The sequence below is a fragment of the Ctenopharyngodon idella genome, chromosome 1 (genome assembly GCF_019924925.1).
Source record: "Ctenopharyngodon idella isolate HZGC_01 chromosome 1, HZGC01, whole genome shotgun sequence".
NCBI lineage: Eukaryota > Metazoa > Chordata > Actinopteri > Cypriniformes > Xenocyprididae > Ctenopharyngodon > Ctenopharyngodon idella.
Window position 1 is genome coordinate 285,005 of NC_067220.1, and position 25,929 is coordinate 310,933.

The 25,929-nt window shown below is 41.2% G+C and overlaps 2 protein-coding genes and 1 long non-coding RNA gene across 8 annotated transcripts in view; 2 read left to right on the top strand and 1 right to left on the bottom strand.

Moving 5' to 3' along the window:
* The window catches only part of LOC127496649 (B-cell receptor CD22-like), a 158,506-nt gene that overhangs the window by 54,692 nt on the left and 77,885 nt on the right, over window positions 1-25,929 (bottom strand). Inside the window, exons 1-4 of one of the 3 annotated variants that reach the window (XM_051864577.1) lie at window positions 15,888-16,326; window positions 15,505-15,571; window positions 14,157-14,510; window positions 13,810-14,058 (exon numbers count right to left, since the gene is read on the bottom strand). The exons of 1 other annotated variant lie outside the window; for it this stretch is intronic. In XM_051864577.1, the coding sequence (XP_051720537.1) occupies window positions 13,810-14,058; window positions 14,157-14,510; window positions 15,505-15,559 (658 nt within the window). In that variant the 5' untranslated portion in view covers window positions 15,560-15,571; window positions 15,888-16,326. Of the gene's footprint in view, window positions 1-13,809; window positions 14,059-14,156; window positions 14,511-15,504; window positions 15,572-15,887; window positions 16,327-25,929 lie in introns of those variants that run through there. One more of the 3 variants, XM_051864341.1, reaches the window with a different exon arrangement.
* The window catches only part of LOC127499227 (CMRF35-like molecule 5), a 106,390-nt gene continuing 99,498 nt past the window's right edge, over window positions 19,038-25,929 (top strand). Inside the window, exons 1-6 of one of the 4 annotated variants that reach the window (XM_051869770.1) lie at window positions 19,038-19,306; window positions 23,872-24,180; window positions 24,291-24,389; window positions 25,134-25,208; window positions 25,590-25,694; window positions 25,784-25,818. In XM_051869770.1, coding sequence (XP_051725730.1) covers window positions 19,267-19,306; window positions 23,872-24,180; window positions 24,291-24,389; window positions 25,134-25,208; window positions 25,590-25,694; window positions 25,784-25,818 — 663 coding nt within the window. In that variant the 5' untranslated portion in view covers window positions 19,038-19,266. Of the gene's footprint in view, window positions 19,307-23,150; window positions 23,400-23,871; window positions 24,181-24,290; window positions 24,390-25,133; window positions 25,209-25,589; window positions 25,695-25,783; window positions 25,819-25,929 lie in introns of those variants that run through there. The other 3 variants (XM_051869853.1, XM_051869680.1, XM_051869988.1) reach the window with 3 other exon arrangements.
* LOC127500635 (uncharacterized) lies at window positions 20,087-22,329 on the top strand. Its single transcript, XR_007926376.1, has 6 exons — window positions 20,087-20,255; window positions 20,365-20,497; window positions 20,621-20,662; window positions 20,803-20,901; window positions 21,086-21,135; window positions 21,992-22,329. It is a non-coding gene; the product is annotated as an uncharacterized LOC127500635 (long non-coding RNA).

Sequence of the window (25,929 nt, forward strand, 5' to 3'; positions counted from 1 at the left end):
TATCCTTCGCTGCTGCAGATGTGGTGTTTAAATATAAATAGTTTCAAGCTTGTTTTTGTTTTAAACTTTGTTCTTCTTAATATCCTTCTCCTTTGTCTCTGCAACAGATATCTGTTGTACATACACCGCAGCTCCTCAAGCATTACCCCAAAATAAAACAAGTAAATACATTTTCTTTTCAAATTACTTTCCAAATTTATAAATAATTTTCATTCATTTAACTGTTGTGAGAGCGCAATAACGCTGCCGTGAACGTGTTGGCATAGCAACGTGATACTTCCTGTTTTCTTTCCTACCCGTGTGTCCTACGAAGGATGTCTTGTTTAATTCTGGTTAAGGACACTCCGTATACCGCATCCTTCACAGAATGCGTCCTCTGTAGGATGCACCCTTCGAAATTAAATGAAACGAGACACGAGCTATGGTGAACAAACAACTATGGAGACACAGGGAACACAGGCAGGGATCGTGACACACAGGAAGTGGTTGGCAGTAGAGGTGGCTGGCACAGGAAATGACCTCATCCAGAAGCAGTTCACCAGTCCATAATGCAGAGTGTCTTGATGTACTCAATGTAAGGACATGGTGATTGAAAAAGTATGAGATGGGAGAAAAAAAATTATATTTCAATGCTTTTGCGTTTGCTCACAAAATTTCCTGCATGGGATTCCTGCAAAAGCATTAAAATATAATTTCCATCATCATGTGATTTTAAGGGGCACTGTAAATGTTGTTTTAGTCCAGGGGTAGGCAAGTTTGTTCCTAGAGAGCCGCTGTCCTGCAGAGTTTAGCTCCAACCCTGAAAAAAACCCTCACCTGCCTGTGGCCTTAGTAATCCTGATTGGCTTTTTCAGGTGTGTTTGATTAAGGTTGGAGCTAAACTCTGCAGCACAGCGGCTCTCTAGGACCGAACTTGCCTACCCCTGTTGTAGTCAAACTGATTAAACCATCATGATTGACCTCGTCTGAACACACGTACACAGAAGCTGCCCTACAAATAATCATCACTGGTGACGAGGTGTACATCAAATTTATTTTATCCGCTGTTGCACATTTGAATATTTCGTCAGAATAGACCAAATATTAATATTAACCCAGCTATCACATAAGGTAGGTTATTCTGAGTTTAGGTCTACAGTGATCTAGAAATAACCACTCTCAAGCTTGAATTTGGTAAAACTGATATGGTCTTTTTATTTGCTCACAGAAAACATTTGAATTCAAAAGTTCAAATCAACTTTAAGAAACAAATTACCAGCCAGTGACATCACAAAAGGTTTTTTAGTCTTACCAAACACCATGTTGTGGGTCTATAGCTCTTTTATTTGTATTCTGCTCTTGTAATGTAGAAAAGATTACAGACACTTTGTTCCTGCCATCTATTTACCTGATTTAAAGGGGACCTATTACACAAAATTCACTTTTACATGGTGTTTGAACATAAATGTGTGTTGGCAGTGTGTGTACACCACCACCATATAATGATAAAAATCCACCCACTGATTTTTTTAATCCCCATAAATCATAAACAGTGTCTCAGAATAAGCAGTTCGCAGATAATGTACAAACCGCCCATGACTGCTTGACTCTGACGGACTCTTTCTCACGCAGATGAAACACAAGAAAAACTGTCATGTTATCTTGCATTCAGATGTTTGTGAACACAATCATATGAGGTGCTTCTGGGAGGGAATTATACTAAACCACTTTAGCGATAGACTTTTTTGCTCACCCCCAAAAACTGGCAATTTTAACATGATATAAAAAATTATCTGTGGGGTATTTTGAGTTAAAACTTCACATACACACTCTGGGGACATCAGAGACTTATTTTACATCTTGTAAAATGGGGCATAATAGGTCCCCTTTTAATGAATAATAAATATGCTACATTGACAGCCATACTTTCATAATATTGTTTAATTGTTTTGGCCTTTGTCTTCATGATGGTCTCTATTACTCATTTGACACAGCTGTAGATCACAGAAGTCTCTTCCACGGTCTGCACATTTGATCGCCTAAAGAACATAAAATAAATTCAAATTAAATACTGATGTTATGTTTAAGATAATACGATGATAATGTCATTTTAAAAATACAGAAACCTGGCATATCACGTTTCTGAAACCTCAGTGAGACACCAGGTTATTAAGAAAAATGTCCAGATTTAAAGGACTATAAATTCTTCTTTCATCATAATCATAAAAGTAACATGCAGATGAGTAGATGACAAATGTTTTATTTTGGGTGAACTGTCTCTTTAAGCTGGTTCTTCTCACCTCACAGCAGATTCAGGCTGGTGAATCCTGATATTGTCGTACTGGCTTTCGTTCTCCTCTGATCTCTTGGTCTGTTTGTTTTTGTGATGTTGTACAGTTGCGTACTGGATCTCCTCAGAATCTCTGCGATCAGGAGCGTTTCTGTCTCTTCTGGGTTTGCTGAAAGTAACAGTGGCGTACTGAGCGTCGTCAAAATCAGCTGATTCAGAAACATGAATGTCTCTCCCTGTTACGTCAGAGTACAGATTGTCCTGCAACGGAAGAAAATTAATTATTATTTATTATTCACATATAAGGATTGTTCACACAGAACATTTTCCATTTCAGTGTGCTACTTTTCCATTCATTTTCTATGTAAACACGCATTAGATGGACGTGTTTGACCGTTGTGACACAGCGTTCTATAAATGCAGCGCTCAAATTAAAAGGCAGTAAACTATTAAAAACACATCCCTAGACTTCACGTTTTTTCCACTGACTTGTCTCTCACGTTTTGCATCAATGGCCCCATCTAACTAGATTATTCACATGTTGTGCACTGTAAAAAATGATCATGGTTTTAACGGTAAAAGACTGTAAAAATGCTACGGTGAAAAATAATGAATTGGTTTACAGAAAGTTTTCATACTATATATAGTGAGTAACTGTAATAAATCTAATGGTAGAATTTTACAGTAATTTTACAGTAAAATACAGTTAAATTTACAGTTTTTGGAAGTGAAAAATAACAAGTCATTGTATAATTTACAGTGAAAACTGTAAATTGACATTCCCACAATTCACTGCGTGACACTTCACATTTGATACATTTTTGTTGAAATAAAACTGTTTTTTCTTAGTTTTCTTTCCAACATTAGGGATTTATGTTACATCTAATATTGTTAAATTGATGTTTATTGCATTTTTAAAATGTCATGTGTGTTACCATGATGGTGTTTAGTGTTTGGTGAATGACACTGTGCACCTTCTATATATTAGTATTAATCTTCTCAGCTCGTGGAAAAGCTGCTTGTGATGAACTTTGATTCATCATGTGATTCTCATCACCACTGTGTTTGGTGGTTGTCAGTGTATTACAAAGGTACAAAACAGATATTAGTACTTCAATAGGTTGGTAAATTAACATTATATCAGTTAATGAAATACGTTTTTTTTTTTTTTTTACTGTAAATTTAAGTTAAATCTGTAAAACCTAAAATGTTGCTACCGTATTTTTTATGGTAAATTTCTGGCAACAACAGCTGACAGTTTTTTTTTTTCTTTTTACTATAAATTTTACGGATGTTTATTTTACAGTGTGTAGTGTAAATAAATAGTTATATACTGTAATTATTACAACATAAACCTTTAAATTATATGGTTTTGAACTGTAAAAGAGACAGTAAACTAAGTGCTGTCCCGTAAAACCTAAAATGTTTCTATTGTATTTTTTACGGTAAAGTTCTGGCAACCACAGCTGCCTTTTTTTTTTACCATATATTTTACAGGGATTTTTTTTTTTTTTTTACAGTGTGTCTGGATGATTTACCTGTTTCACTGTGAGGTCTTCAGCTATAGCATCTCTTCGTTTTCTAATGATAAAACAGACATTAAACTTACACTTACTACTTACTGCATTTTAAAGATTAATTACTAATCACATCACATGAGACATTTCCTGCACTAGTCTGAAAGTGAATTACATTCACACACTCACTATAACTGAGAATAATTTTTGATCGTACTTTATAAACAGAATGATGATGATGATGATGATGATGAATCCTAAACATCCCACTGTGATCCCAAACCAGACATGCCAACCAAGACGATGATGCACTGAAAGATGAAGAATTTGAATTAAGATTAATTCTCAAAGCCACACAACTGTTTTGAACTTTTTATAAAATCAAATCTTCAGCAGTCACTAAAAAAGCCACTGATTTCACTGATCCATATTTATTCTGAGCCTGACAGTAGAAGCGTCCACCGAAACTCTGTCCAGATCCAGCAGCTGAGGCAGAGTTGTCAGGTTTGCATAACAAAACCAGCCCAATTGTTATTTAAAACCTGCCCAATCACAGCCAAAACTAGCCCAATTGCGTTCTGGGGTGGATAGGTCAACCCGCAGACTAAAAAAAAAAAAAAAAACATGGCAAGAATGTAAAAGTAGCCCAAGTCCGTGGTTGCAACACTGAGCAGCTGAAGTTCAGAGCAGGAGGGTTTGAATCACTGCTGCAGATCAGAGTCACTGAATCTCCTGACACTATTTCACCAGATGGACTGATGGACACTAAGACACTCTTTGGAGGATCTACAGGAGAAATATGTAATATCAAGACTCTAAATGCAAGAAAAAAAAAGTGAAAAATATGTACACGCTGTAACATACATTATATAGTCAGAGACAAAATGTGACCAGCTGGACTCAAATAATCTGATGCATTTTACACACATGGTCTGAGTCTGGCATTGCTTCACACTTCAGCAAATTAAATTAGTACAGTAATGTCAGGTGTGGCTGTAGTGAGCACAACGCAGGTGATTCAGAGAAACAAACATAAACCCATCTTTTATTCTTAAATCCAGGGAGAAACTCAGGAGAACACAACCACGTTTAAACATAGACAATACTGGACAAAATAAATAAATAAATAAACTAAATGAACTGAAGGCTTATACAAGGGAGTATAATCAACAGAACAGGGAACAGGTATTTACCTAATTAACAAATATGGAAACTAACAATGACAGGGAACTCAGGCAAACAGGATCAGAACCAAAACCAAACTAAAACACAAACCCCTGGTTTCACAAAGCTTAAACCTAGATCTCGACTAAAATGCATGTTTGAACTGTTTTAACTGAAAGCAACTTGTACTGACATATCTTAAAATATTGTGTTGTCCAAAGATGCACATCAGTAATGTCCTAATTGAACTAAAGCCTAATCCTGGCTTAATCTAAGCCCTGTTTGTAAAACCGGGCCAAAGAAACGTCTCGGTTACGTATGTAACCCTCGTTCCCTGAAGGAGGGAACGGAGACGTACGTCAGTAGTGACCGACGAATTGGGATATCGCTAGAGAGCCCTATCAGCTTCGAGTGAACTACAACAGGCCAATGAAGTTGGCGTGCGATATTTGCATAATGCGCACCGCCCCCGCCAGGTGGTATAAATAGGGGAGCAGATGCAATCGCACTCTGTTTTTCGCTGAGGAGACAACCTAGTCTGCACTACAGCGAGGGTACAGCAACTGTGGCGACGGGACGTACGTCTCCGTTCCCTCCTTCAGGGAACGAGGGTTACATACGTAACCGAGACGTTCCCTTTCAGTCGGTCACGTTCGACGTACGTCAGTAGTGACCGACGAATTGGGATCCCAAATAAAGCGCCACAGTATGAACCCCTTCCAGTGCCCAGCGCAAGCTCTAGCCACCCGGCGCACCAGTGGGACGGGGAAGGGGGCGAGCTTACGCCGAGAGAGTCTACTGCTGTTCCGATATACCCACTAAGTAAACTAGACTACACTGGGGAAGCGAACCCGTAGGGGACGCTGCGGAGACCACTACCCACCTGTAGGGGAGGAATTTACGTGGAGAGTACACATATGGACTGGCCGTGGGCAGTACGCATATGGAGTCCCTGGGATGGCTCCACCTGGGTAGGGGGGAGACTCATCTGACAGGTGACAGCAGAGCTGGCTCTGCTAGGGAAAGACACGGGCTCGCCGTAGGGAGTTGACCGTGGACAAATACACACATGGGACCGCTCACGTGGAGGGGTCACGACATGTGGAACCCAGCCAAACGTCAACGTCGGTGACGGAGGTTTGGCCTGGCATCAGACACTCCGCAATGTCCGAGCCGAAGGGGGAGGCGGAGGAACTCGACAGGGTTCGCCAAGCGGGGAACTCGACTGGAGTAAAAAGGATGCACGTATCCGGCCCAGGGGGCGGGAGTGGCATTGCAAGCCGACACTAGAACGGGCTCTTCGCGTCTACCGGCTGGTGGAAGCGAGTACACGGGAAGATACCGGTTCTACACAAAGGCTATAGAATCTAGCGAACGTGTTAGGTGTCGCCCAGCCCGCAGCTCTACAGATATCTGTCAGCGAGGAGCCGTGCGCCAGTGCCCAGGAAGAGGCCACTCCTCTGGTGTAGTGGGCTCTCAACCTGAGCGGGCAAGGCACGCCCTGGGACTCATACGCCAGGGCGATGGCGTCCACTATCCAGTGGGCCATCCTCTGCTTGGAGACAGCCTTTCCCTTCTGCTGGCCTCCGTAACAGACAAAGAGCTGATCTGAGGTCCTAAAGCTTCGCGTTCTGTCCACGTACAGGCGCAGAGCGTGGACGGGAGAGAGCAAAGCTAGGGCTGGGTCTGCCTCCTCCGAAGGCAGCGCTTGCAGGTTCACTACCTGATCTCGAAAGGGAGTGGTAGGAACCTTGGGCACATATCCAGGCCGGGGTCTCAGGATAACGTGAGAGTCACCGGGCCCGAATTCCAGGCACGATTCGTCAACCGAAAATGCGTGCAGGTCCCCTACCCTCTTGAGCGAGGCCAATGCAACCAGGAGGACGGTCTTTAGGACAGTACTTTTAACTCGACTGATTGCAAAGGCTCGAAGGGACGACCCCGGAGAGATGTAAGAACCAGGGTCAGATCCCAAGAGGGTACAGAGGGGGGCCAGGGAGGATTAGTCTCCTCGCCCCCCTCAAGAACCTGACGATCAGATCGTGCTTCCCTAGCGATTTACCATCAACTGCATAGTGATGTGCGGCGACAGCGGCAACATACACCTTGAGGGTGGAGGGAGACAGCCTTCGCTCCAGGCCCTCTTGCAGAAAGGAAAGCACGGTTCTGACCGAACATGATCGGGGGTCCTCTCGCTCTGGTTGAGAGGAACACCATTCGACGAATAGGTTCCACTTCAGCGCATAGAGGTTCCTCGTAGAAGGAGCTCTAGCGGAAGTGATGGTGTCTGCGACCGCTTGCGGGAGATCACTCAGAACCTCCGCGTCCCGTCCAGGGACCACACATGGAGTTTCCACAGGTGGGGACGCGGGTGCCAGAGGGTGCCCCGTCTCTGAGTCAGGAGGTCCTTCCTCAGAGGAATGGGCCAGGGAGGTGCTGTCGCGAGGAGCGTAAGGTCCGAGAACCAGGTCCGAGTGGGCCAGTATGGAGCCACTAACAAGACCTGCTCCTCGTCCTCCCTGACTTTGCACAGGAGCTGTGCGAGAAGGCTCACTGGGGGAAACGCATATTTGCGTAGGCCCCGGGGCCAGCTGATTGCCAGGGCATCCATGCCGAGCGTGCCGCCGGTCAGGGAATAGAACTGGCAGTGGGCAGTCTCCGGGAGGCGAACAGATCTATCTGTGCCTCGCCAAAGCGCTGCCAGATCAGCTGGACCACCTGGGGACGGAGTCGCCATTCGCCCGGAAGCGGAGGCTGCCGTGAGAGCTCGTCGGCTGCACGGTTGAGCACGCCTGGGGCGTGAATGGCACGAAGCGACCTCAGATGCTTCTGACTCCATAGCAAGAGATGGCGGGCGAGTTGCGACATACGGCGGGAGCGTAGACCACCCTGATGGTTGATGTACGCAACGGCCGCAGTGTTGTCCGAGCGGACCAGTACGTGCTTGTCTGTCAACAGCTCCTGGAAGCGGCCCAGTGCAAGACGTACTGCTAGCAACTCGAGGCAATTGATATGCCAATGCAGTTGGGGCCCCGTCCACAGACCCGATGCTGCATGCCCGTTGTACGTGGCCCCCCACACCGTGGCAGAGGCATCTGTGTGGACCACAGCATGCCTGGACACTTGTTCGAGGGGAACTCCAGCCCGCAGGAACGAAGAGTCTGACCACTTGGTGAGGGTGCGACAGCAGTTCGGTGTCACGGGGACACGGAACGTACCGCGCTGCCACGCCCATCTCGGGACCCGGCCGCGGAGCCAGTGTTGAAGCGGCCTCATATGAAGCAATCCGAGCGGCATGACTGCGGCTGCGGATGCCATATGCCCCAGGAGCCTCTGAAAGAGTTTCAGTGGGGCCGCCGTCCTGCGCTTGAGCGTACTCAGGCAGGTCAACACTGACTGGACGCGCTCCTCGGAGAGGCGCGCGGTCCAGGCGACCGAATCCAGTTCCCTACTGAGATAAGAGATCCTCTGCCCGGGGGAGAGTTTGCTCTTGTCCCAGTTGACCCGAAGACCCAACCGACTGAGGTGAGCTAACACCATGTCCCCGTGTTCGCACAACTGCTCCCACGAGCTGGCCAGGATGAGCCAGTCGTCGAGGTAGTTGAGATGCGAACGCCCTGTTCCTTGAGCGGAACAATGGCCGCCTCCGCAACCTTCGTAAAGACGCGGGGCGACAGGGCCAGCCCGAAGGGTAGGACTTTGTACTGATATGCCCGACCCTCGAACGCAAACCGTAGGAGTCTGTGACGAGGCAGAATCGAGACATGAAAGTACGCGTCCTTCAGGTCGATCGCTGCAAACCAATCCTGGGGACGGATGCATTTGAAAATGCACTTCTGCATAAGCATCTTGAACGGCAGCCTGAGAAGGGACCGATTCAGGACACGCAGATCCAGGATTGGCCGTAGCCCACCGCCCTTCTTGGGTACAATGAAGTAGGGGCTGGAGAACCCTGACTTCAAATCGGCTGGAGGGACCGGCTCGACTGCATCCTTCGCCAGGAGGACAGCAATCTCCGCCCAGAGAACAGGTGCATTGTCCAGGGACACACGAGTGTAATGGACACCCCTGAACACCGGGGGACGCCGGGCGAACTGAATCGCATAGCCGAGTCTGATGGTACAAATGAGCCAGCGGGACGGGCTGGAAAGCGCTAGCCAGGCTTCCAGACACCGAACCAGCGGGACCAAATGGACCACAGACGTACCGGGCGTGGGGCAGCGAGGTAGAGTGCTGGACCCGACTCGGACGGCATAGCGGCCCGTAGTGTGGTCAGACTCTGCAAGGTGGCAGTGTGAATGGGAGACGGCACATGGGAGGCGGCCTCAACCAACACACTGGGACCTGCTGGCGAAGTGAGAGGGGGCTGAGAGTGGCGAGGTGGGGCCTCGCGCACTGCCAGCCGCGCCCTCTTGGGACCTGGAGGGTCAGAAAACAGTTCTACTCCGTGGGCACCGCTGGTCTCCGGAGAGCCAGCGGCGGAACAAACCAAAATTCTCCACCCGGCCCTCCTCCGGGGAGGGAGCGATGCGGGCATCGTCTCCCGAAGAACTGTTTACCTCAGCTCCAGGTCACCAGTTTCTCCAGGACCGCTTCTCGCTAGCCAAGTGGCTTGGCTGCGGGCTGAGCGGGCTGGATTTTAGGCCAGCTTGTGAGATGAGAGCATCGAGAAAGCGTACTTAGACGATGACACACCTCTGCAAGGCTAGCCAGGGGTGTTTCCGGACCACCATGGTAGACATTGTCTGGCCAGGGGCCTGCGCTATGACTTGCATCATGCGTAGCTCAACCCCGACTCAGAACTACCCATATGCAATGAGTGCTTTGGCCTTCCACAGACTTGCCGGGGGCCAAGACCCATGCAGGGCAGAGGTGGTGTGCCCGTAGCACTGCCACCCCACCACAGAGGGTAGTGAGAGAGAAAAAACTTAATGCAGATATGACCCTTTTGGTGTTCCATATTTGGCACCAAGAAAGGCTTCTAAACTGCCAAGTTTTTCATGCACGTCCAGGCTAAGACAGGGGGCGGGGCAAGGCGAGTACGCGTCACACCACGCCCCCAGGGGCCCGGGAAAGCATGGTCGTTAACTCTGAATCTGATTCAGCATGAGCACATCACAACCGTGGGACGCTCAGCCTCATCTTCATGTCCAGAGCCCAACAACCCTCTCTCCAATGTAGCAGTCGACATCTGATCCTCTGCTGGAGCCCTGACTAAGATGCTAGGTCCCCCATGAGAAGGACCAGCAATCCACCCAGAAGCTACCAGCCATGTGAGAGAGTGAACGTGGTCGTCTAACTGAACGACACACGGCGCTGAGCGCCGACGTGGCCATGTTTTTACCAAACATAAACCACCCACGAACACAGTCACAGCATGTTTGCGATGCGCTAGAGGAGTGGGGGGCCCACGGAGATTGGCTCGGCAGGTAATGCCCCACTGTGATCCTCTGGTCACCCTGGCTTATTCACCAAAAGTAGTACTTTTCTGATTCAGAAAGAGAAACTAGATCGGGGAATAGGTGAGGGGACTCCACCTCGTTTGAGGCACTCGAGTCTCGACCACGCATCTAGAGCGCCGAACAACGCGCTGGGTTGCCATGGCAACGCGCGCTGTCAGCCGGCAGCTCGACGGCACACGGCGCGCTGAGCGCTCAAGCCCTTACGAGAAAGGCAAGACGAACAACGCGCCGACGTGGGCATGCTCTCTTTTTTTACAAGAGAATATGAACCACCCACAAACACAGTCTCAGCACGCTAAGCAGACATGAGAGAAAGTGATTGTGGCCGTCAGTGAGGATAGGAAACGACCGCCTCCAGAAACGCACAGACAGAATGACGTCTTGAAAAAGACGCAGTGTCTGTCTGTGAAGCTCTTTTAGAAGCTCTTGTTCTTTGTGCCGAAGCACACAGGGAACAGCCGCGATGTGACTGCAGGTACACTTTTCACTCCCTGAGTCACACACACAGAGGAACCGGCCCAAATCGCAAACCAACGGGGCAAATAATGCTGTGAAAACAGCAGTTGAGAGCTGTATAACAGCTCGAGAGGCTCACTCTGGGAAGCTCGCGGCCTCGCTGTAAGGTGCCATAAAGCCAGCACTGTAGAACAAAAGCTCTTCAAAGGCTTGCGAAGTCACTCTCAGACTAACAGCAGGAACACACAGGTTGGCTCCGAAGCGAAAGACAGAGTGCGATTGCATCTGCTCCCCTATTTATACCACCTGGCGGGGGCGGTGCGCATTATGCAAATATCGCACGCCAACTTCATTGGCCTGTTGTAGTTCACTCGAAGCTGATAGGGCTCTCTAGCGATATCCCAATTCGTCGGTCACTACTGACGTACGTCGAACGTGACCGACTGAAAGGGAACTAAACATAATCCTAACAGTAATCCATTACATTACACATTTTTGATTACTTTAAGATTACTTTTAACCTAACTTCTTTATCACATTGATTTGAATAGGATAATTTTGATATTAATATCAATAATTATTATGTAAATTATTATATCATTGTTATATCAATATTACCATATTGATATAAAAATACAAAGATAAAGAAAATATATTATATTCTTTGTTAACAACATGAAGTGCATGAAATATTACATGATGTCAGGTTTTCCCAGACTGGGGTTTGAAAAAAAAAAAAAAAAATTAAAAAATAAAATAAAATAAAATAAAATAAAATAAGAATTTAAAAAAATAAATAAATAAATAAAATAAAATACTTACTAAGAATATTTTATTTGTCTACCTGCATGTCATGTGGCAATCAATCAACATCAGAAAACCATGAACCTAATTATTATTATTATTATTATTATTATTATTATTATTACTGAGTTAATTTTATTATTGACCTTACATATTAAAGGGGGACCCAGTAGTATTTTAAATCCACTGTTTGGGAGTTAGTCGGGCTGATACCAACAACAAACGTGTAACCAATCAGCATTAGGGGTGTATGACGGTCGAGGAGAGAGAGCGAGCAAGAGGGAGATTTGAAAATAAGAAAAAAACTGCAGAACGAGAAATGGGACACAATACATAAAAGAGCTCAAAATAATATAACCGGAATGAAGGTTTATGCCTGGGCAAAACGCTTTAGGACCCGTGTTTATATTAGAAAAGCTTTCCAGCGCTGGAGAAAGATAATCGGGAAGGCCTGAAAACAGACACGGAGGCTGCTTTGACTCCGCTTCACTTGTAAGTAACACTGGGTTTTGATTGTCTGGAGCTGCTGTGCTGTTAGTGACTAACAACGAACACTTTGTATTTACTTTTGTGTACTGTACATTCATTTTTTGTGCTTCCTTGTTGTTCATTCATCAACTGCACTTTATTTTTTGTGAAGCGTTTTGTTGCGCGTCAGCTGTGATAAACAGACATCCATTCGCATTGCGTGTGTAACAGCAGCCAGATAGTGAGAGTTGTGCAGGTAAACCACTGCACACTGACGCCCACTAGAGAATGAGGTGCTTAGCGTCATTGTTAGTGTATTCACCTCGCATGTCAGCAGTGATTGGGCCGGGGTTCGAGACTGACTCAGAGCGGTGTGGTTAGGATTGGAGTTTGAGTTTTGGAGGCGGAGTAATGAAGAAAGGGGTGGGTTTGTTTGGGTTGACTTCAAATATCAACAATGTCCAGCAGCATAGTTCAAGATCTACGTACAGCACCTTTAAGTTAAAATCTCAGGGGGTACTTCGAATGAATATATTTGGTCAAAGAGGTTCAGCTGACAAAAAAGTTGGCGAATCCTTGCATTGCATGTAAATATGAAATGGTGTGAATTTGTACATTTTAATGTATTTGAAAGACAAAAACCTTCTAAAGACAGTAATACGTGGTTAAATGACTCACTGAGTGATAATTCAAATAATAATTAATGTTTGTCAGGAGATGATTAGATATGCAATGTTGCAATTTTGAGAAAACACTTGTTAAAAGTGAAATTATTTCTGTAAATCCAGTGATCAAATGTTGTTTGAGTCTCAGTTTTCAGTGATTTCAGGCACATGTGGCTGATTCCACAAACCTGGAAGAGCTTCTAAATGTATATGTCACAGTTATGTTCTGTTTGAGTTTGTTTTCTGTTTGCCAGGGTCAGGGTTTCTTCCCTTGGTTACTGATTTGATTCATCATTCATTGCAGCTGTGATTTTCACCATTGTGTGAAATGTAATCATGTAATCATGGTACTCATGTAATCAATATCAAAGTAAGTGTAGTCTGATTACAAGTATTTTAAAATGTAATATGTTCTAATTACAAGTACTTAATTTTTGATCTGATTACGTAATCCAGATTACATGTAATCAGTTGTTACCCAGCATATATTTTTCAAAATGATGTTCAAAATGACGTTTGTTGCATAATACTGATTACCCCCCACACAAAAATGTATTGTAAAAGAGAAAAAAATTGTGAGGTACTTACAATGGAATTAAATAAGGGACTAATTTTGGAGGATTTAAAGGCATAAACGTGCTTATTATTTCATAAAATCATTTACAGTATGATCATTCTTTTGTTAAAGTGTGCATTATTTGAGCTTTAAATCGTTTGTTTAAATCATTATTTTAACAGTTGTTTTAGGGTGTTAGTGTTTGCTGTTGCATTGTCATGACAACAAAGCTGTAAAATTGAATATAACTGAATATAACAGAAGATGTCAGAAAGTGATTTTCACACTAAAATCACATATTGTTCATGCCTTGTGGCTGTACTATTGAAACAGTGAGTATTTTAATGTTGTTTTAAAGATCAACCCTAATTACTTCCATTTTTAAAGAAAAGGAGGGATGATTTAACTCTACTGGCTTTAGAAAGAAAACTTTAAAGAACATACTCACACATGACATTGAGCTCAACAGCAGGAGAGATGTGATTGTGTCCGTGTACAGCACAGCTATATCTGCCTGCATCCTCTCTTCTGACTGACTGCAGCAGGAGTTCATTGTTTCTGTCTCTTCTCTCAGTTAATGGCTGTGAGTTTCTGTACCAGATGAATGTTGCTCTGTCAGTCAGAGTGCAGCTGCTTTTACATGTCAGACGGACTGAATCTCCCTCTGTCACTCTCTCAGGAGACTCCACCTGAAGATCTGAACACAACACACACATTATATCTAGTGCTGCTGTCATACACTGATTATTATTCAACATAATGCACAGAAGAAGAGAGAAACCTCATGAAAGTCACCTGTGACAGTAAGAGTCACTCCTGGAACACCAATCCATTTTCCACTTAGTTTATTAGTGGTGAATCTGAAATAGTACATGTGTGAATCCTTCAGTGTCACATGACTCAGTCTGATGATGCAGTTCTTCTGTTTATCTCCCAGATACTGAAGCCTCTGACTGTATTCAGGGTCCTTAGACAGATCTGGAAACTGTCCATTATCTTTTACCAGTGTTTTGGTCCAGAACATTTTGACATTTTGATGTCCAGCAGGGTATTTATAAATGCAGTTCATTATCACTGATGAGTTCTTTAGTGCACAGATGTGTGAAGGACTGTAACTCACATCGAAACCACCCCACTGGCTACAAAGTCCTGAAACACAAAATTCACAAGAAATAATAATAATAATTTGTTAAATTTTTATATAGCACTTTTCTGGATACTCAAAGTGCATATGGAAGGGAAAATCTCCTCAACCACCACCGATGTGCAGCACCACCTGGATGATGCGACAGCAGCCATATTGTGCCAGAACGCCCACCACACACCAGCTTATTGGTGGAGAGGAGACATAGTGATGAAGCCAATCAGTATATGGGGATGATTAGGAGGCTATGATGAGACCAATGGGCAAATTTGCCAGGATGCTGGGGTTACAGCTCTACTCTTTTCGAAGGACATACTGGGGTTTTTAATGCCCACAAAGAGTCAGGACCTCAGTTTAACATCTCATCTGAAGGATGGTGCTTTTGACAGTATAGTGTCCCCATCACTATACTGGGGCGTTAGGACCCACACAGACCACAGGGTGAGCGCCCCCTGCTGGCCTCACTAACACCAGCAGCAACCTAGTTTTCCCAGGAGGTCTCTCATCCAGGTACTAACCAGGCTCAGCCCTGCTTAGCTTCAGTGGGCAACCAGTCTAGAGCTACAGGGTGATATGGCTGCTGGCGAAAATAATGAAAATGCCCATATATTAAAAACAGGACCATAAACGTTCATTAAAACTTGTTTTTCTTCACAAAACTGGTGTTTATATGAATAAAGAACTACACTTATCATATGATGTGTAAAATCTACAGACATCAGACAGAAGGTGATGAAATACAGGAAACCGAACAGTGAACACTAAACATGAAATACAGTCTGCACTAAATGTTTGCAGCTTCATTATGTCTGCAAAAACCTGAATAATACAATTTTGTTTGGAAGCAACAAATAAATCATAGACATTTTACTACATTATAGTTGATATTTTACCAGTGATTACTGTTTCCTGGGGTTACTATCAGGGCTAACTGATTAGTCAAAACCTTTCTAATGTTGAGATATTATAAGTCCCATTGTATTTACAGGAGAGACTCACCTGAATTCATGAGCAGAAACAGCAGAAGAAGAGGAGGAGCCGTTATCAGTGGCATCACTGCAGGAAACTAAATCATTTACACAACAACACGTCATCTTTAGCTTCATAAATACAATTACAACAGCAGTCAAGTTTCATCTTTAGTTTCATAAATACAATTACAACAGCAAGTTATAAACACTGTAAAAATGATAAAACTATTTTAACATTATTATTGTTAGTAGTTTTCCACGGTTGAAACTCATGTAAAGACGACACTGGGCACACATGAGCTCTGGATGTTCAGAGGTTATTATGAAAGAAAATGTTTCTCAGAAGTTTCTTCTGTGAATGGAGATTCATTAGTTATTCAATATTCATCACTGAACAAGTGTAACTCTTACCGTGTTGTAGTTTCAGACACAGCAAACAGACTCCAGGAGAGTGAACTGCAAATGCGAGCTGAAAACTTTCTTCTGCTGTTTTACAGTTTGTTCCTTCCTCTTTTTAAAGTCTATTTTAGAGACCTGCCCCATGCCACATTAACACACTTGCAAAGAATAGAAAAAGATATAAACACTCTCTTAAGAGGATTAAAAAGTAGATCATGTCTAAATTCATGACTACAGAGCTTTCAATAAAAAAAAAAATAAACTAAAACTTTCAGTGTGAAGGGAAACTTCCTGTAATCATGATTAGATGGTGTTTATCAGTTTCCTGAAAACTGTGTATGTTAACATGCATGTTCAGTAATATTTTAGACCTCTTTGTGGCAGGAATATGTAACTGCCTTCCCTTATATTAAAGAATAAGGATCATCCCTGGATGGATGAAGGTATGAATGGACGCAGGAATGGATGAATTTGTGGATAGATGGATGGATGAATGAATGAATGAATGAATGCAGGGATGGGTGAATGGTGGATGGGTGAGTGGATAGATGATGTTTGAATGATTTGTGGATGGATACATGGATGGATCAATGGATGGGGTAGTAACATGTAACTGCATTCCCTTATATAAAAAAGAATCATAGAAAATGATGGATGGATGGTGTTACTTTGAGGATGGCCAGACTTACCTCCACTGTCCTGAAGAGGGAGCTGTTTTTCAGATCATACTTCTGACACTGTTTGTTTACTTATTCATGTGCATTACGGAAGTGTAACTCTATAAACACACACCCCCCCCCCCCCACACACACACACACACACACACACACACACCATTAAGCAAAGTTATGTCCAGAAGTCTTGGCACACGATGAAAAGACTGAAGTCCACTGAGGAGCCAGAATATTTTTTTTTTTTTTTATGATATCTTTTTTGATGTCTTCTGGACGTCTGATATAGACGTTTATGGAACCTCCATACAAGGTTAAAAAAAAAAAAAAAAAAAAAAACTCCACAGATCCATCCATAGGCAGTAATAAGTTCTATAATTACTAAGTGCAATATTACCTTATGAAAATTACAACATTGCAGAGGATTTTTTACTACTTTTTTTTTTTTTTTGGAACATAATAATAAATCATAATAAATAAACCACAACAATGATATTTATTTAAATATTATCATACTGTTAACTATTAAAGCCTATTAAGTGATTCATGTGACATAAAAAAATCTTCATGTGAATTCATAAATGCAGTTTTCAGATGAATGTGCCAATGTATAAGTGTAATAACAACCAAATTCAGGTTGATCTTAGTTGTTGTTTGTTTTTAACCAGCTAACAAGATCACTGAAGTTTCAACAATCAGCTCATTTTCAGTCAGGAGTGAATCAGAAATGAATCCGTCCAGCAGAATCACAGACCATCAGATCTCCTCAACAGGTCACTTCCTTATACTCTTTCTGTCAACTTCTCCTAATCCTTAATTTTCTTTGAGTTGTCTGTTGGAATTAGAGTACAATATTTGTTTATTGAGAGAGTGAAATTTACATTTTTATTTTTGTCATTTTGTTGAGCTGAGTATCTACCCCTAGTGTTGTATTCTCGTCACTGCACCTAGATAACACCTGTAGGGTCCTGCTTAAAGGGATTTAGGCTACGTTCACAGTCAGTCCACATCTGAATTTTTTTGTGTATCCGACTGGAATCTGCAATGGCAGAAATGTATGAGGCAGGTATGAGTTTATTTATTCCGCAATATCAACTAGTCGGTTTCAAAACATGTCTCCATTATTCTGCTGGTCCGGCACTTTGCATCAGCACAACCTTTTCAGCATGTTCCCTATAAGAATGTCTGACGTTTACATTTTAGGTGGCGTGAGAAAGTTATATAAACCATCAGAAATCCGATCAGAGTGGTCAAAACGGATTTACAGAAATGCGATTTGAATAGGATTTCAAACCACATATGATTGTAGCTCGAAATTGATTTGTAAAAAACGCATTTCATGAGATTTTTGGCCGTTCAGACTTGCTAAATCTGATCGGATTTCAATTGGATATGCACAAAAATAGGATTTGGACTGACAGCCTGAACATAGCCTTAGTAGTCAACTAAGATGCCTGTCAGTAAACACACAAACAGTGTTCAACTGCATTGGGGTAAGTTGCTTTGTCAATTTTCTTTTTTTGTTTCTCTCTTTAGTTAAAATCTTGGATGGAAATAAATGGATTACACTTACCTCAAGTGTGTTGACTTGATACTGGCTGGCACAAAACCAATTATTTTGTAATGCAAGTTTTTTTGTTATTTATTTTATATATTTTATTTTATTTTATGCTATATATCTGTACATGGCATTTCCTGGTCAGATGTTAAATTCAGAGGTTCAAGGTTTGTCAGGTTAGTTTCATCTGTTCACCCCTGCTGGTAAATGTTATAACTGCATCTGTTGTCATAAAGCATCTTTCGTCATGATGACTATTCAAAAGTAGCTGTATATTCTATGAACATTTTTCCATAAGTGGTTAATTATGCTTGTACTTAACCTGTTGAAATGTACAAAATGTAATTTAGTAGTAAAGTAGAAAAGCAGCAAAAGGGCATCAGAAATCATTCAAACATGTTAAAGACAGATGGAAACAGAGAGGACAGGAAACAAGTTGTGGTTCATGAATAATTCCCTGGTCAAAACTGAGAGGCGTTTTCACACCTAACACCACATAGACACACTTGACTCTCAACATATGAGATGAGAAACAAATGTGTTATTTTACTCTCTGATAGATGAGAGCAGTATTATTGGGTGTTTGAGTTTCAGAAAGTCATTTGAGGAACTGCTGAGAGAAAATATTATTTACAGTTTCTATAAACAACAGTGTTTTCCCATGCTGTCGATTACCGCAGAAAATAACACTTAAAACCATTTCTTATTCACCTCAATGCTTTTTCATTTGTCCTTTTCAATCAAGTTTTGGCAAGGATTGATTCTTTAAAAGTGGATCATGCTTAACATTAACATGTTTTTTTTTTTTTTTTTAATGTAATGTAGTAGTAGAAAAAGAGCAAAAGTACATCAGAAATCACTCAAACATGTTAAAGACAGATGGAAACAGAGAGGACAGGAAACAGGTTGTGATTCATGAATTCACAGCTAATTTCCTGGTCAAAACTGAGAGGCGTTTTCACACCAAATGCCAGACGGAAACACAGACACACAGTCAGTGAACAGTAGAGTTTGACTCTCAACACGTGAGACAAGAAACAAATATATTATTTATTCTCCACCAATAAAAGAGCACAGTATTATTGTTATTTACGTTTCAGAAAGTTGTTTGAGGAACTGCTGAGAGTTTCAGACTGATTTTCTGAACTGAACTGATGAAGAAATGAAGTTCCCGCTGACAGTTTGTGTGTTTCTGGTGACGGGTAAGAGCTCAAGATCTCTAATAAAAGTGTTTATTATCTATTATTATGGCTTATTTATCAGTGTACATGAGTATAGCAGTGTGTGTGCACATGTTTGTGACATCAGGACACAAATTTGCATAATGACATGGGTATGACATAGGTATTACAAGGAGAGGGTGACTTATGAGGACATTACCCCATGTCCCCATTTTTCACAAGGCTTATAAATCATACAGAATGAGTTTTTTTGAGAAAGTAAAAATGTGCACAGTTTCCTGTGATGGGTAGGTTTAGGTGTAGGGGTGGTGGGCGAAAGAAAGTACGGTTTGTACAGTATATAAACCATTACGCCTGTGGAATGTCCCCACAATTCACAAAAACAAACCCCTGTGTGTGTGTGTGTGTGTGTGTGTGTGTGTGTGTGTGTGTGTGTGTGTGTGTGTGTGTGTGTGTGTGTGTGTGTGTGTGTGTGTGTGCGTGCAGTGAGCAGGTCACTGTCTGTGAACATTACAGTGAGAGGAACGGAGGGAGAACCAGTGAGCATTAACTGCCCTTATCCAGGAGGATATGAAAACTCTTACAAATCCTTCTACAAAGGATTTTACAGAGAGAGTGTCCTTATACTACAATCTCATGGAAAAAAGTCCTCACCCAGATTCTCACTGAAGGATGATCATAAGACCAGATCATTTACAGTGACCATCAGTGACCTGAAGATGGAAGATGCTGGACTGTACGGCTGTAGAGCTGGATGGGGAGAATATAAACAAATCCAGCTGAATGTGATCAGAGGTGCCTGATGTTCATTATTAAACAACAATCTGCTTCATCATTCATGTTTGTGCTTCATGCTGTAGTTAATGTTTGTATTATTAATGTATTTGTTTCATTTGTACGGTGTGACCTTGTTTCTCAGCTCCACAGAGGCCAAGACCTGTCCAGATCTCAACATCCACCTTCTATCCAGGTGCCTGATATTTAATATTAATCTTTCAGCTCAAGTTTCTCTTCACATAAATCCATGATTATGTGCATTAATGTGTCAGTATAACAGCTCAGTCTTTATTCTCCTTCAGATCAAACTATCAGCTCATTTTCAAACACGCCGCCCTATCTGAGAACATCAGACACAAACCCACAATCCAGCAGCATCACGATCACAGACCATCAGATCATCTCTTCAACAGGTTCATCTTCTGACCTTCATCTGTCAGTGATATCCTTTATTTAAAATAACAATAATATAAATAATACTAATAATATGTCTATCATTTACTGCTGATGTCTTCACCTGACACACATCTCTCTGGACTATATTTCTCTCACATGAAGTGAACTTTACATCACATCGTCCATCAGAACAGGAAGTGAAAGGTCAGACAGATGGTTGCCATGGCAACGTGACTTTCAATAGTCCTCATATTCCTTTTTTTCCATTTAAGTCTTTCATTTATTCATTCTGTGAACCAGTTTCTATTCTGATTCCTCTGACTGTTTCCTCTTGTATGTTTCAGCTTCAGTTGTGATTATCGTCACTGCGGAGGCTTTGGTTTTACTCCTGATAGCAGTTCCACTGATTATAGTGGCTGTGAGAAAGAAAAAGAAGAATAAAGGTAATATTTTACACCAAACAGTCCTTTTATTTGATTTTTCAGCATTTTGAGGAACAAAAAACTGAAGAATTGGGTTTGGGATAACATATTTGAGTATCTAAATTAAAGGATCTTATAATTATGAACTATAAAATAACTGATGAAGTGAGTATCTAAGAAAGACTAACATTGATCTATTTCACAGGTCTGCTGTCATCCTCCACTGTAAAGTTTAATCCAGTGTTTTATGAACAGGTGAGACATCAGAAACTGATGATTATGGTTATTTATTTCACTCAAGGTTTACAGTAGTAATTGTGTTGGCAGATTCACTGAAACAATCAGATTTTGTTTCTTTCTCGACACTGTAATGACACTGAAACAGAGACTGTGATGGCAGTGATTTTCAGACATTGAATCTCTATCAGCTTGTGTGTGAAATATTATATTCATGTGTTAAAACTTTAAACAGATTTATTTTCTCTGTTAACTGTTACGTTTGCTTCATGTTCTTGTTGTCAGGTCTTTTATTTTGAAGTTTAGTCACAGTCATGTTTCCTGTTTGTCATGTGTTTCTCTTGCTCCTTATGTGATCCTGTCATGTGCTTCCCTGTTCATGTGTTGTTCTGATTGGTTCCCTTGTGTATGTGTCATGTTCTCATTGGTTTCATGGTTTGATTATGAACAGGTGTTCATTGTTAGTCATTAGTCTCTCTGTATATATAGTCCTCATGTTTCATTGTTCTCTTGTCGAGCTTTGTTCCCTGTAACCGCTGTTGAAGAGTCTCTTAGTCACGTCACGTCACGTCACGTCAAGTTCATGTTTATTTTCATGTTCATGGTCATATTAACAAAACAACAACAACAAAAAAATAAAACAATCTGCTTCATCATTCATGTCACGTCACGTCACGTCAAGTTCATGTTTATTTTTTTATTTTCATGTTTAGATTCATTCATTAGGTTCATGTTAAGATTATCATCAAGTCTAGTTTAAATCATCATCTTGTCTTGTCTTGTTTGTCCTGGATAATCTTTAATTAGCTGCACTTGGGTTCGGCTCGTCTACAGTGTCCTCCGTTACACTAACTCTTGTTTCCTGTGACTGTAGATCAAAGACGCTGGACATCACTGTAATCCAGAGGACAGAGACACAGAAATAACTGTATTTTACAGCTGTGGTTCATAAACTATTGTCATATATAATGTAATGTAATGTAATGTAATGTAATGCAATATATAGCTACCAAATTATCTTCATCCTTCTCATCATTTTCATCGTTTTACTGAACATGAGTCATAATAAAGCTTGTTTTGTCTGTTCATTATCAGTTTCATCTTCATGACTTGATTATTTGGTCATTTGTGTTTTATTGTAATCATCATTAATGTGGCAGTTTTACATTTGATTCTGGATATGGATCATAAAATAAATGTATTCTTTTTTTAAGCTGAAAGTCTCATGAGATTCTTTCATTCTGCAGTTTAATGGGCAAATTAAATCATGTTATTCTGGATTGCAAGTGTAGCATGTATTTTATTTCATTATTACTGTTATGTATGTCTGCAGTTATTGATGTGTATATGGATGTTCAGTTCAAGGTTTATCAGGTTAGTTTCATCTGTTCACTCCTGCTGGTTGATGTTGTAACTACAATAATCTGCTGCCAGAGAGCATCTTTCTCCATTCATGACCATTCAAAAGCAGCTGCATATTCTGATAATTCATTAAATCAATATATAAATCCAGCCATTGAGATGCTACTGCTAATGGATAGCTTTATCAACATAATACTAAAAAGCCTTTTGAGATGTCTGTGACACACACTTGCCAAACAAGAAGTGAAACTACAGCCACAGGAAGAGCTTTGATGCTTCAGCTGAACACACAAACTACATTTCCCACAATGCAACTCTTCTCCCAGAGCTCATATGATGGAGAAATTGTGATCTTAATGTTATTATATATTATAATATATTAAATATTATTTACACTTTCTGTAAATGTCAGCGTTTTTGCCATGCCGTCGATTACCACAGAAAATAACTCTAAAAAGCATTTATTATTCATCTCAAAGCTTTTTCATTTGTCCTTTTCTATCAGAGTTTGGCAAGGATTGTTTCTTTAAAAGTGGACGATGTTAACATGTTTTAATATATTTTTAAAAAAAATGTAATTTAGTAGTAGAAAAGGAGCAAAAGGGCATCAGAAAGCAATCAAACATGTTAAAGACAGATGGAAACAGAGAGGACAGGAAACAGGTTGTGGTTCATGAATTCACAGCTAATTTCCTGGTCACAGACACACAGTCAGTGAACAGTAGAGTTTGGTTCTCAACACATGAGATGAGAAACTAATGTATTATTTTATTCTCCACTGATAGATGAGAGCAGTATTATTGGTATTTGTGTTTCAGAAAGTTGTTTGAGGAACTGCTGAGAGTTTCAGACTGATTTTCTGATCTGAACTGATGAAGAAATGAAGTTTCCGCTGACAGTTTGTGTGTTTCTGCTGACGGGTAAGAGCTCAAGATCTCTAACACAAGTGTTTATTATCTGCTATTATGTTGTGTTTTATCATTACATGAGTAAAGCAGTGTGTGTGTGTGTGTGTGTGTGTGTGAGTGTGTGTGTGTGTGCACATTTTTGTGACATCAGGACACAAATTTGTATAATGACATGGGTATGACATAGGTATTACAAGGAGAGGGTGACTTATGAGGACATTACCCCATGTCCCCATTTTTCAAAAGGCTTATAAATCATACAGAATGAGTTTTCTTGAGAAAGTAAAAATGTGCACAGTTTCCTTTGATGGGTAGGTTTAGGTGTAGGGTTGGTGGGTGATAGAAAGTACGGTTTGTACAGTATATAAACCATTACGCCTGTGGAATGTCCCCACAATTCACAAAAACAAACCCCTGTGTGTGTGTGTGTGTGTGTGTGTGTGTGTGTGTGTGTGTGTGTGTGTGTGTGTATGTGTGTGTGCAGTGAGCAGGTCACTGTCTGTGAACATTACAGTGAGAGGAACGGAGGGAGAACCAGTGAGCATTAACTGCCCTTATCCAGGAGGATATGAAAACTCTTACAAATACTTCTACAAAGGAGTTTACAGAGAGAATAACATTATACTACAATCTGATGGAAAAAAGTCCTCACCCAGATTCTCACTGAAGGATGATCATAAGACCAGATCATTTACAGTGACCATCAGAAACCTGAAGATGGAAGATGCTGGACTGTACGGCTGTATCGCTGGATGGGGAGAATATAAACAAATCCAGCTGAATGTGATCAGAGGTGCCTGATGTTCATTATTAAACAACAATCTGCTTCATCATTCATGTTTATTGTTTTATGAGTATATTTGTTTAATTTGAATGGTGTGATGGCTCTTCCTCATTTCTCAGCTCCACAGAGGCCAAAACCTGTCCAGATCTCAACATCCACCATTCGTCCGCATACAAACACCAGCAGTGAACACGCCAGCACTGAACACGCCAGCACAGGTACCTGTACTCACACACACTGAATACACCTGCAGACATCTACACTCACATGCATTTTGGTGAAAATATTGTTAATGTGAAGTTACTGTGTTTGCATACATAAGTCATAACTTCAATAAAACATTAATAGTCTGATTATACTGAATACAGAGATATCAAAGCTTTTATACACAAATCTAATGCTGCATTCATGATCTTGATGCAATTCCTGTAATTACGAGTTTCCAACTAGTTCCCACTGCACAGTTCATGTCTTCCTCAATCTTGCACCAGCTTGGAAAGTCTGAATTTCATCAAATCTCCAACTTGGCAAAAAAAACAAAACAAAATGGCAGCAGCTTCAATAGTCAGAGATCAAGTTGTTCCTCAACACTTCAATCAAATGTACAACAACTGAATGTTTGACGTCATTTCACAGCCTGTTTTCTTTAGTTTCTTTCTTTTACAGTTTCTGCATTACTTCACGTGGGTTTTTCATGTATTTGACAAACACTTTTATCCAAAAGTGACCCTGTATCAGTTCAGATAATAAAGCATCTTCTAAATGAGCACTAATGTAATGTGATTATCAGTAATCAGTGTTATGAACAGAAACAAAACCGTTGTTCATATGCAGCAACAGCACAGAGCAAACAATATAATTTGTGATTTTTTGGTCTACTGTCAGGGTTTATTATTATTATTTGTTATTATATTATCACATGAGCGGCTCATTCACACGTCACTGGTGTTTTTCTCTGTCAGTGACTCATCAAACAGAAACTGAAACAAGAGCAACAACAGGAAATACTACAGATGAACTCCATCAGCCAAACACTCGTAAGCACACTAACTACCCATAATGCAACTCACATCACATGATCACTCTTTGAAAGCAAATTGTTTTGAACATTTGTGGAGACACATTTTATCTCCTGTATAATCATAAAATGATGCACATATCAGCTTTCATGTGGTTAATTCAGTTTGACATCAACCGTAAAGAGAAGTGTTTTCTTCTGAAGAGTTGAGGTTTACCATTGCAGTTTCACTTCAGTTACACTATATAACAACTATATATTTCCAAAATTACAATATCTTTAATAGTACAATAATCATGATTTATATCAGTTGTAAGTTTGTTATTGTTCATTTAACAGTATAATCAGAATCAGCAGTGTGATGTTTTATGTAATATCATGTGTTTATCAATGCGTTCAGACCTGTCTTCTGTTGCTGGCGGTCTGGGTTCGGTTCTGCTGGTTCTGACTCTGTGTTCTGGAACGTTCCTCATCCTGAAAAAGAGGAAAAGGAAATGTGGGACAGGTAACAGTTTGTTTGTGACTTAAAAGTCCTGTTTTTAGTGTTTGAATTGATTTGACTTGGTCTTTTTTCTCTATTCATGCTCTATTCAGCTTTATTTCAGCAAAATGTGCAGCACAATACAGAGGTGGGTGTTCAAATCTTTACCTGTAAAAGATCAGAAATACATGTGAAATGATTGTTTATTGATCAATAGAGAGTATTATCTTTGTAAACTAGTAAATTATTGATTGTTTTT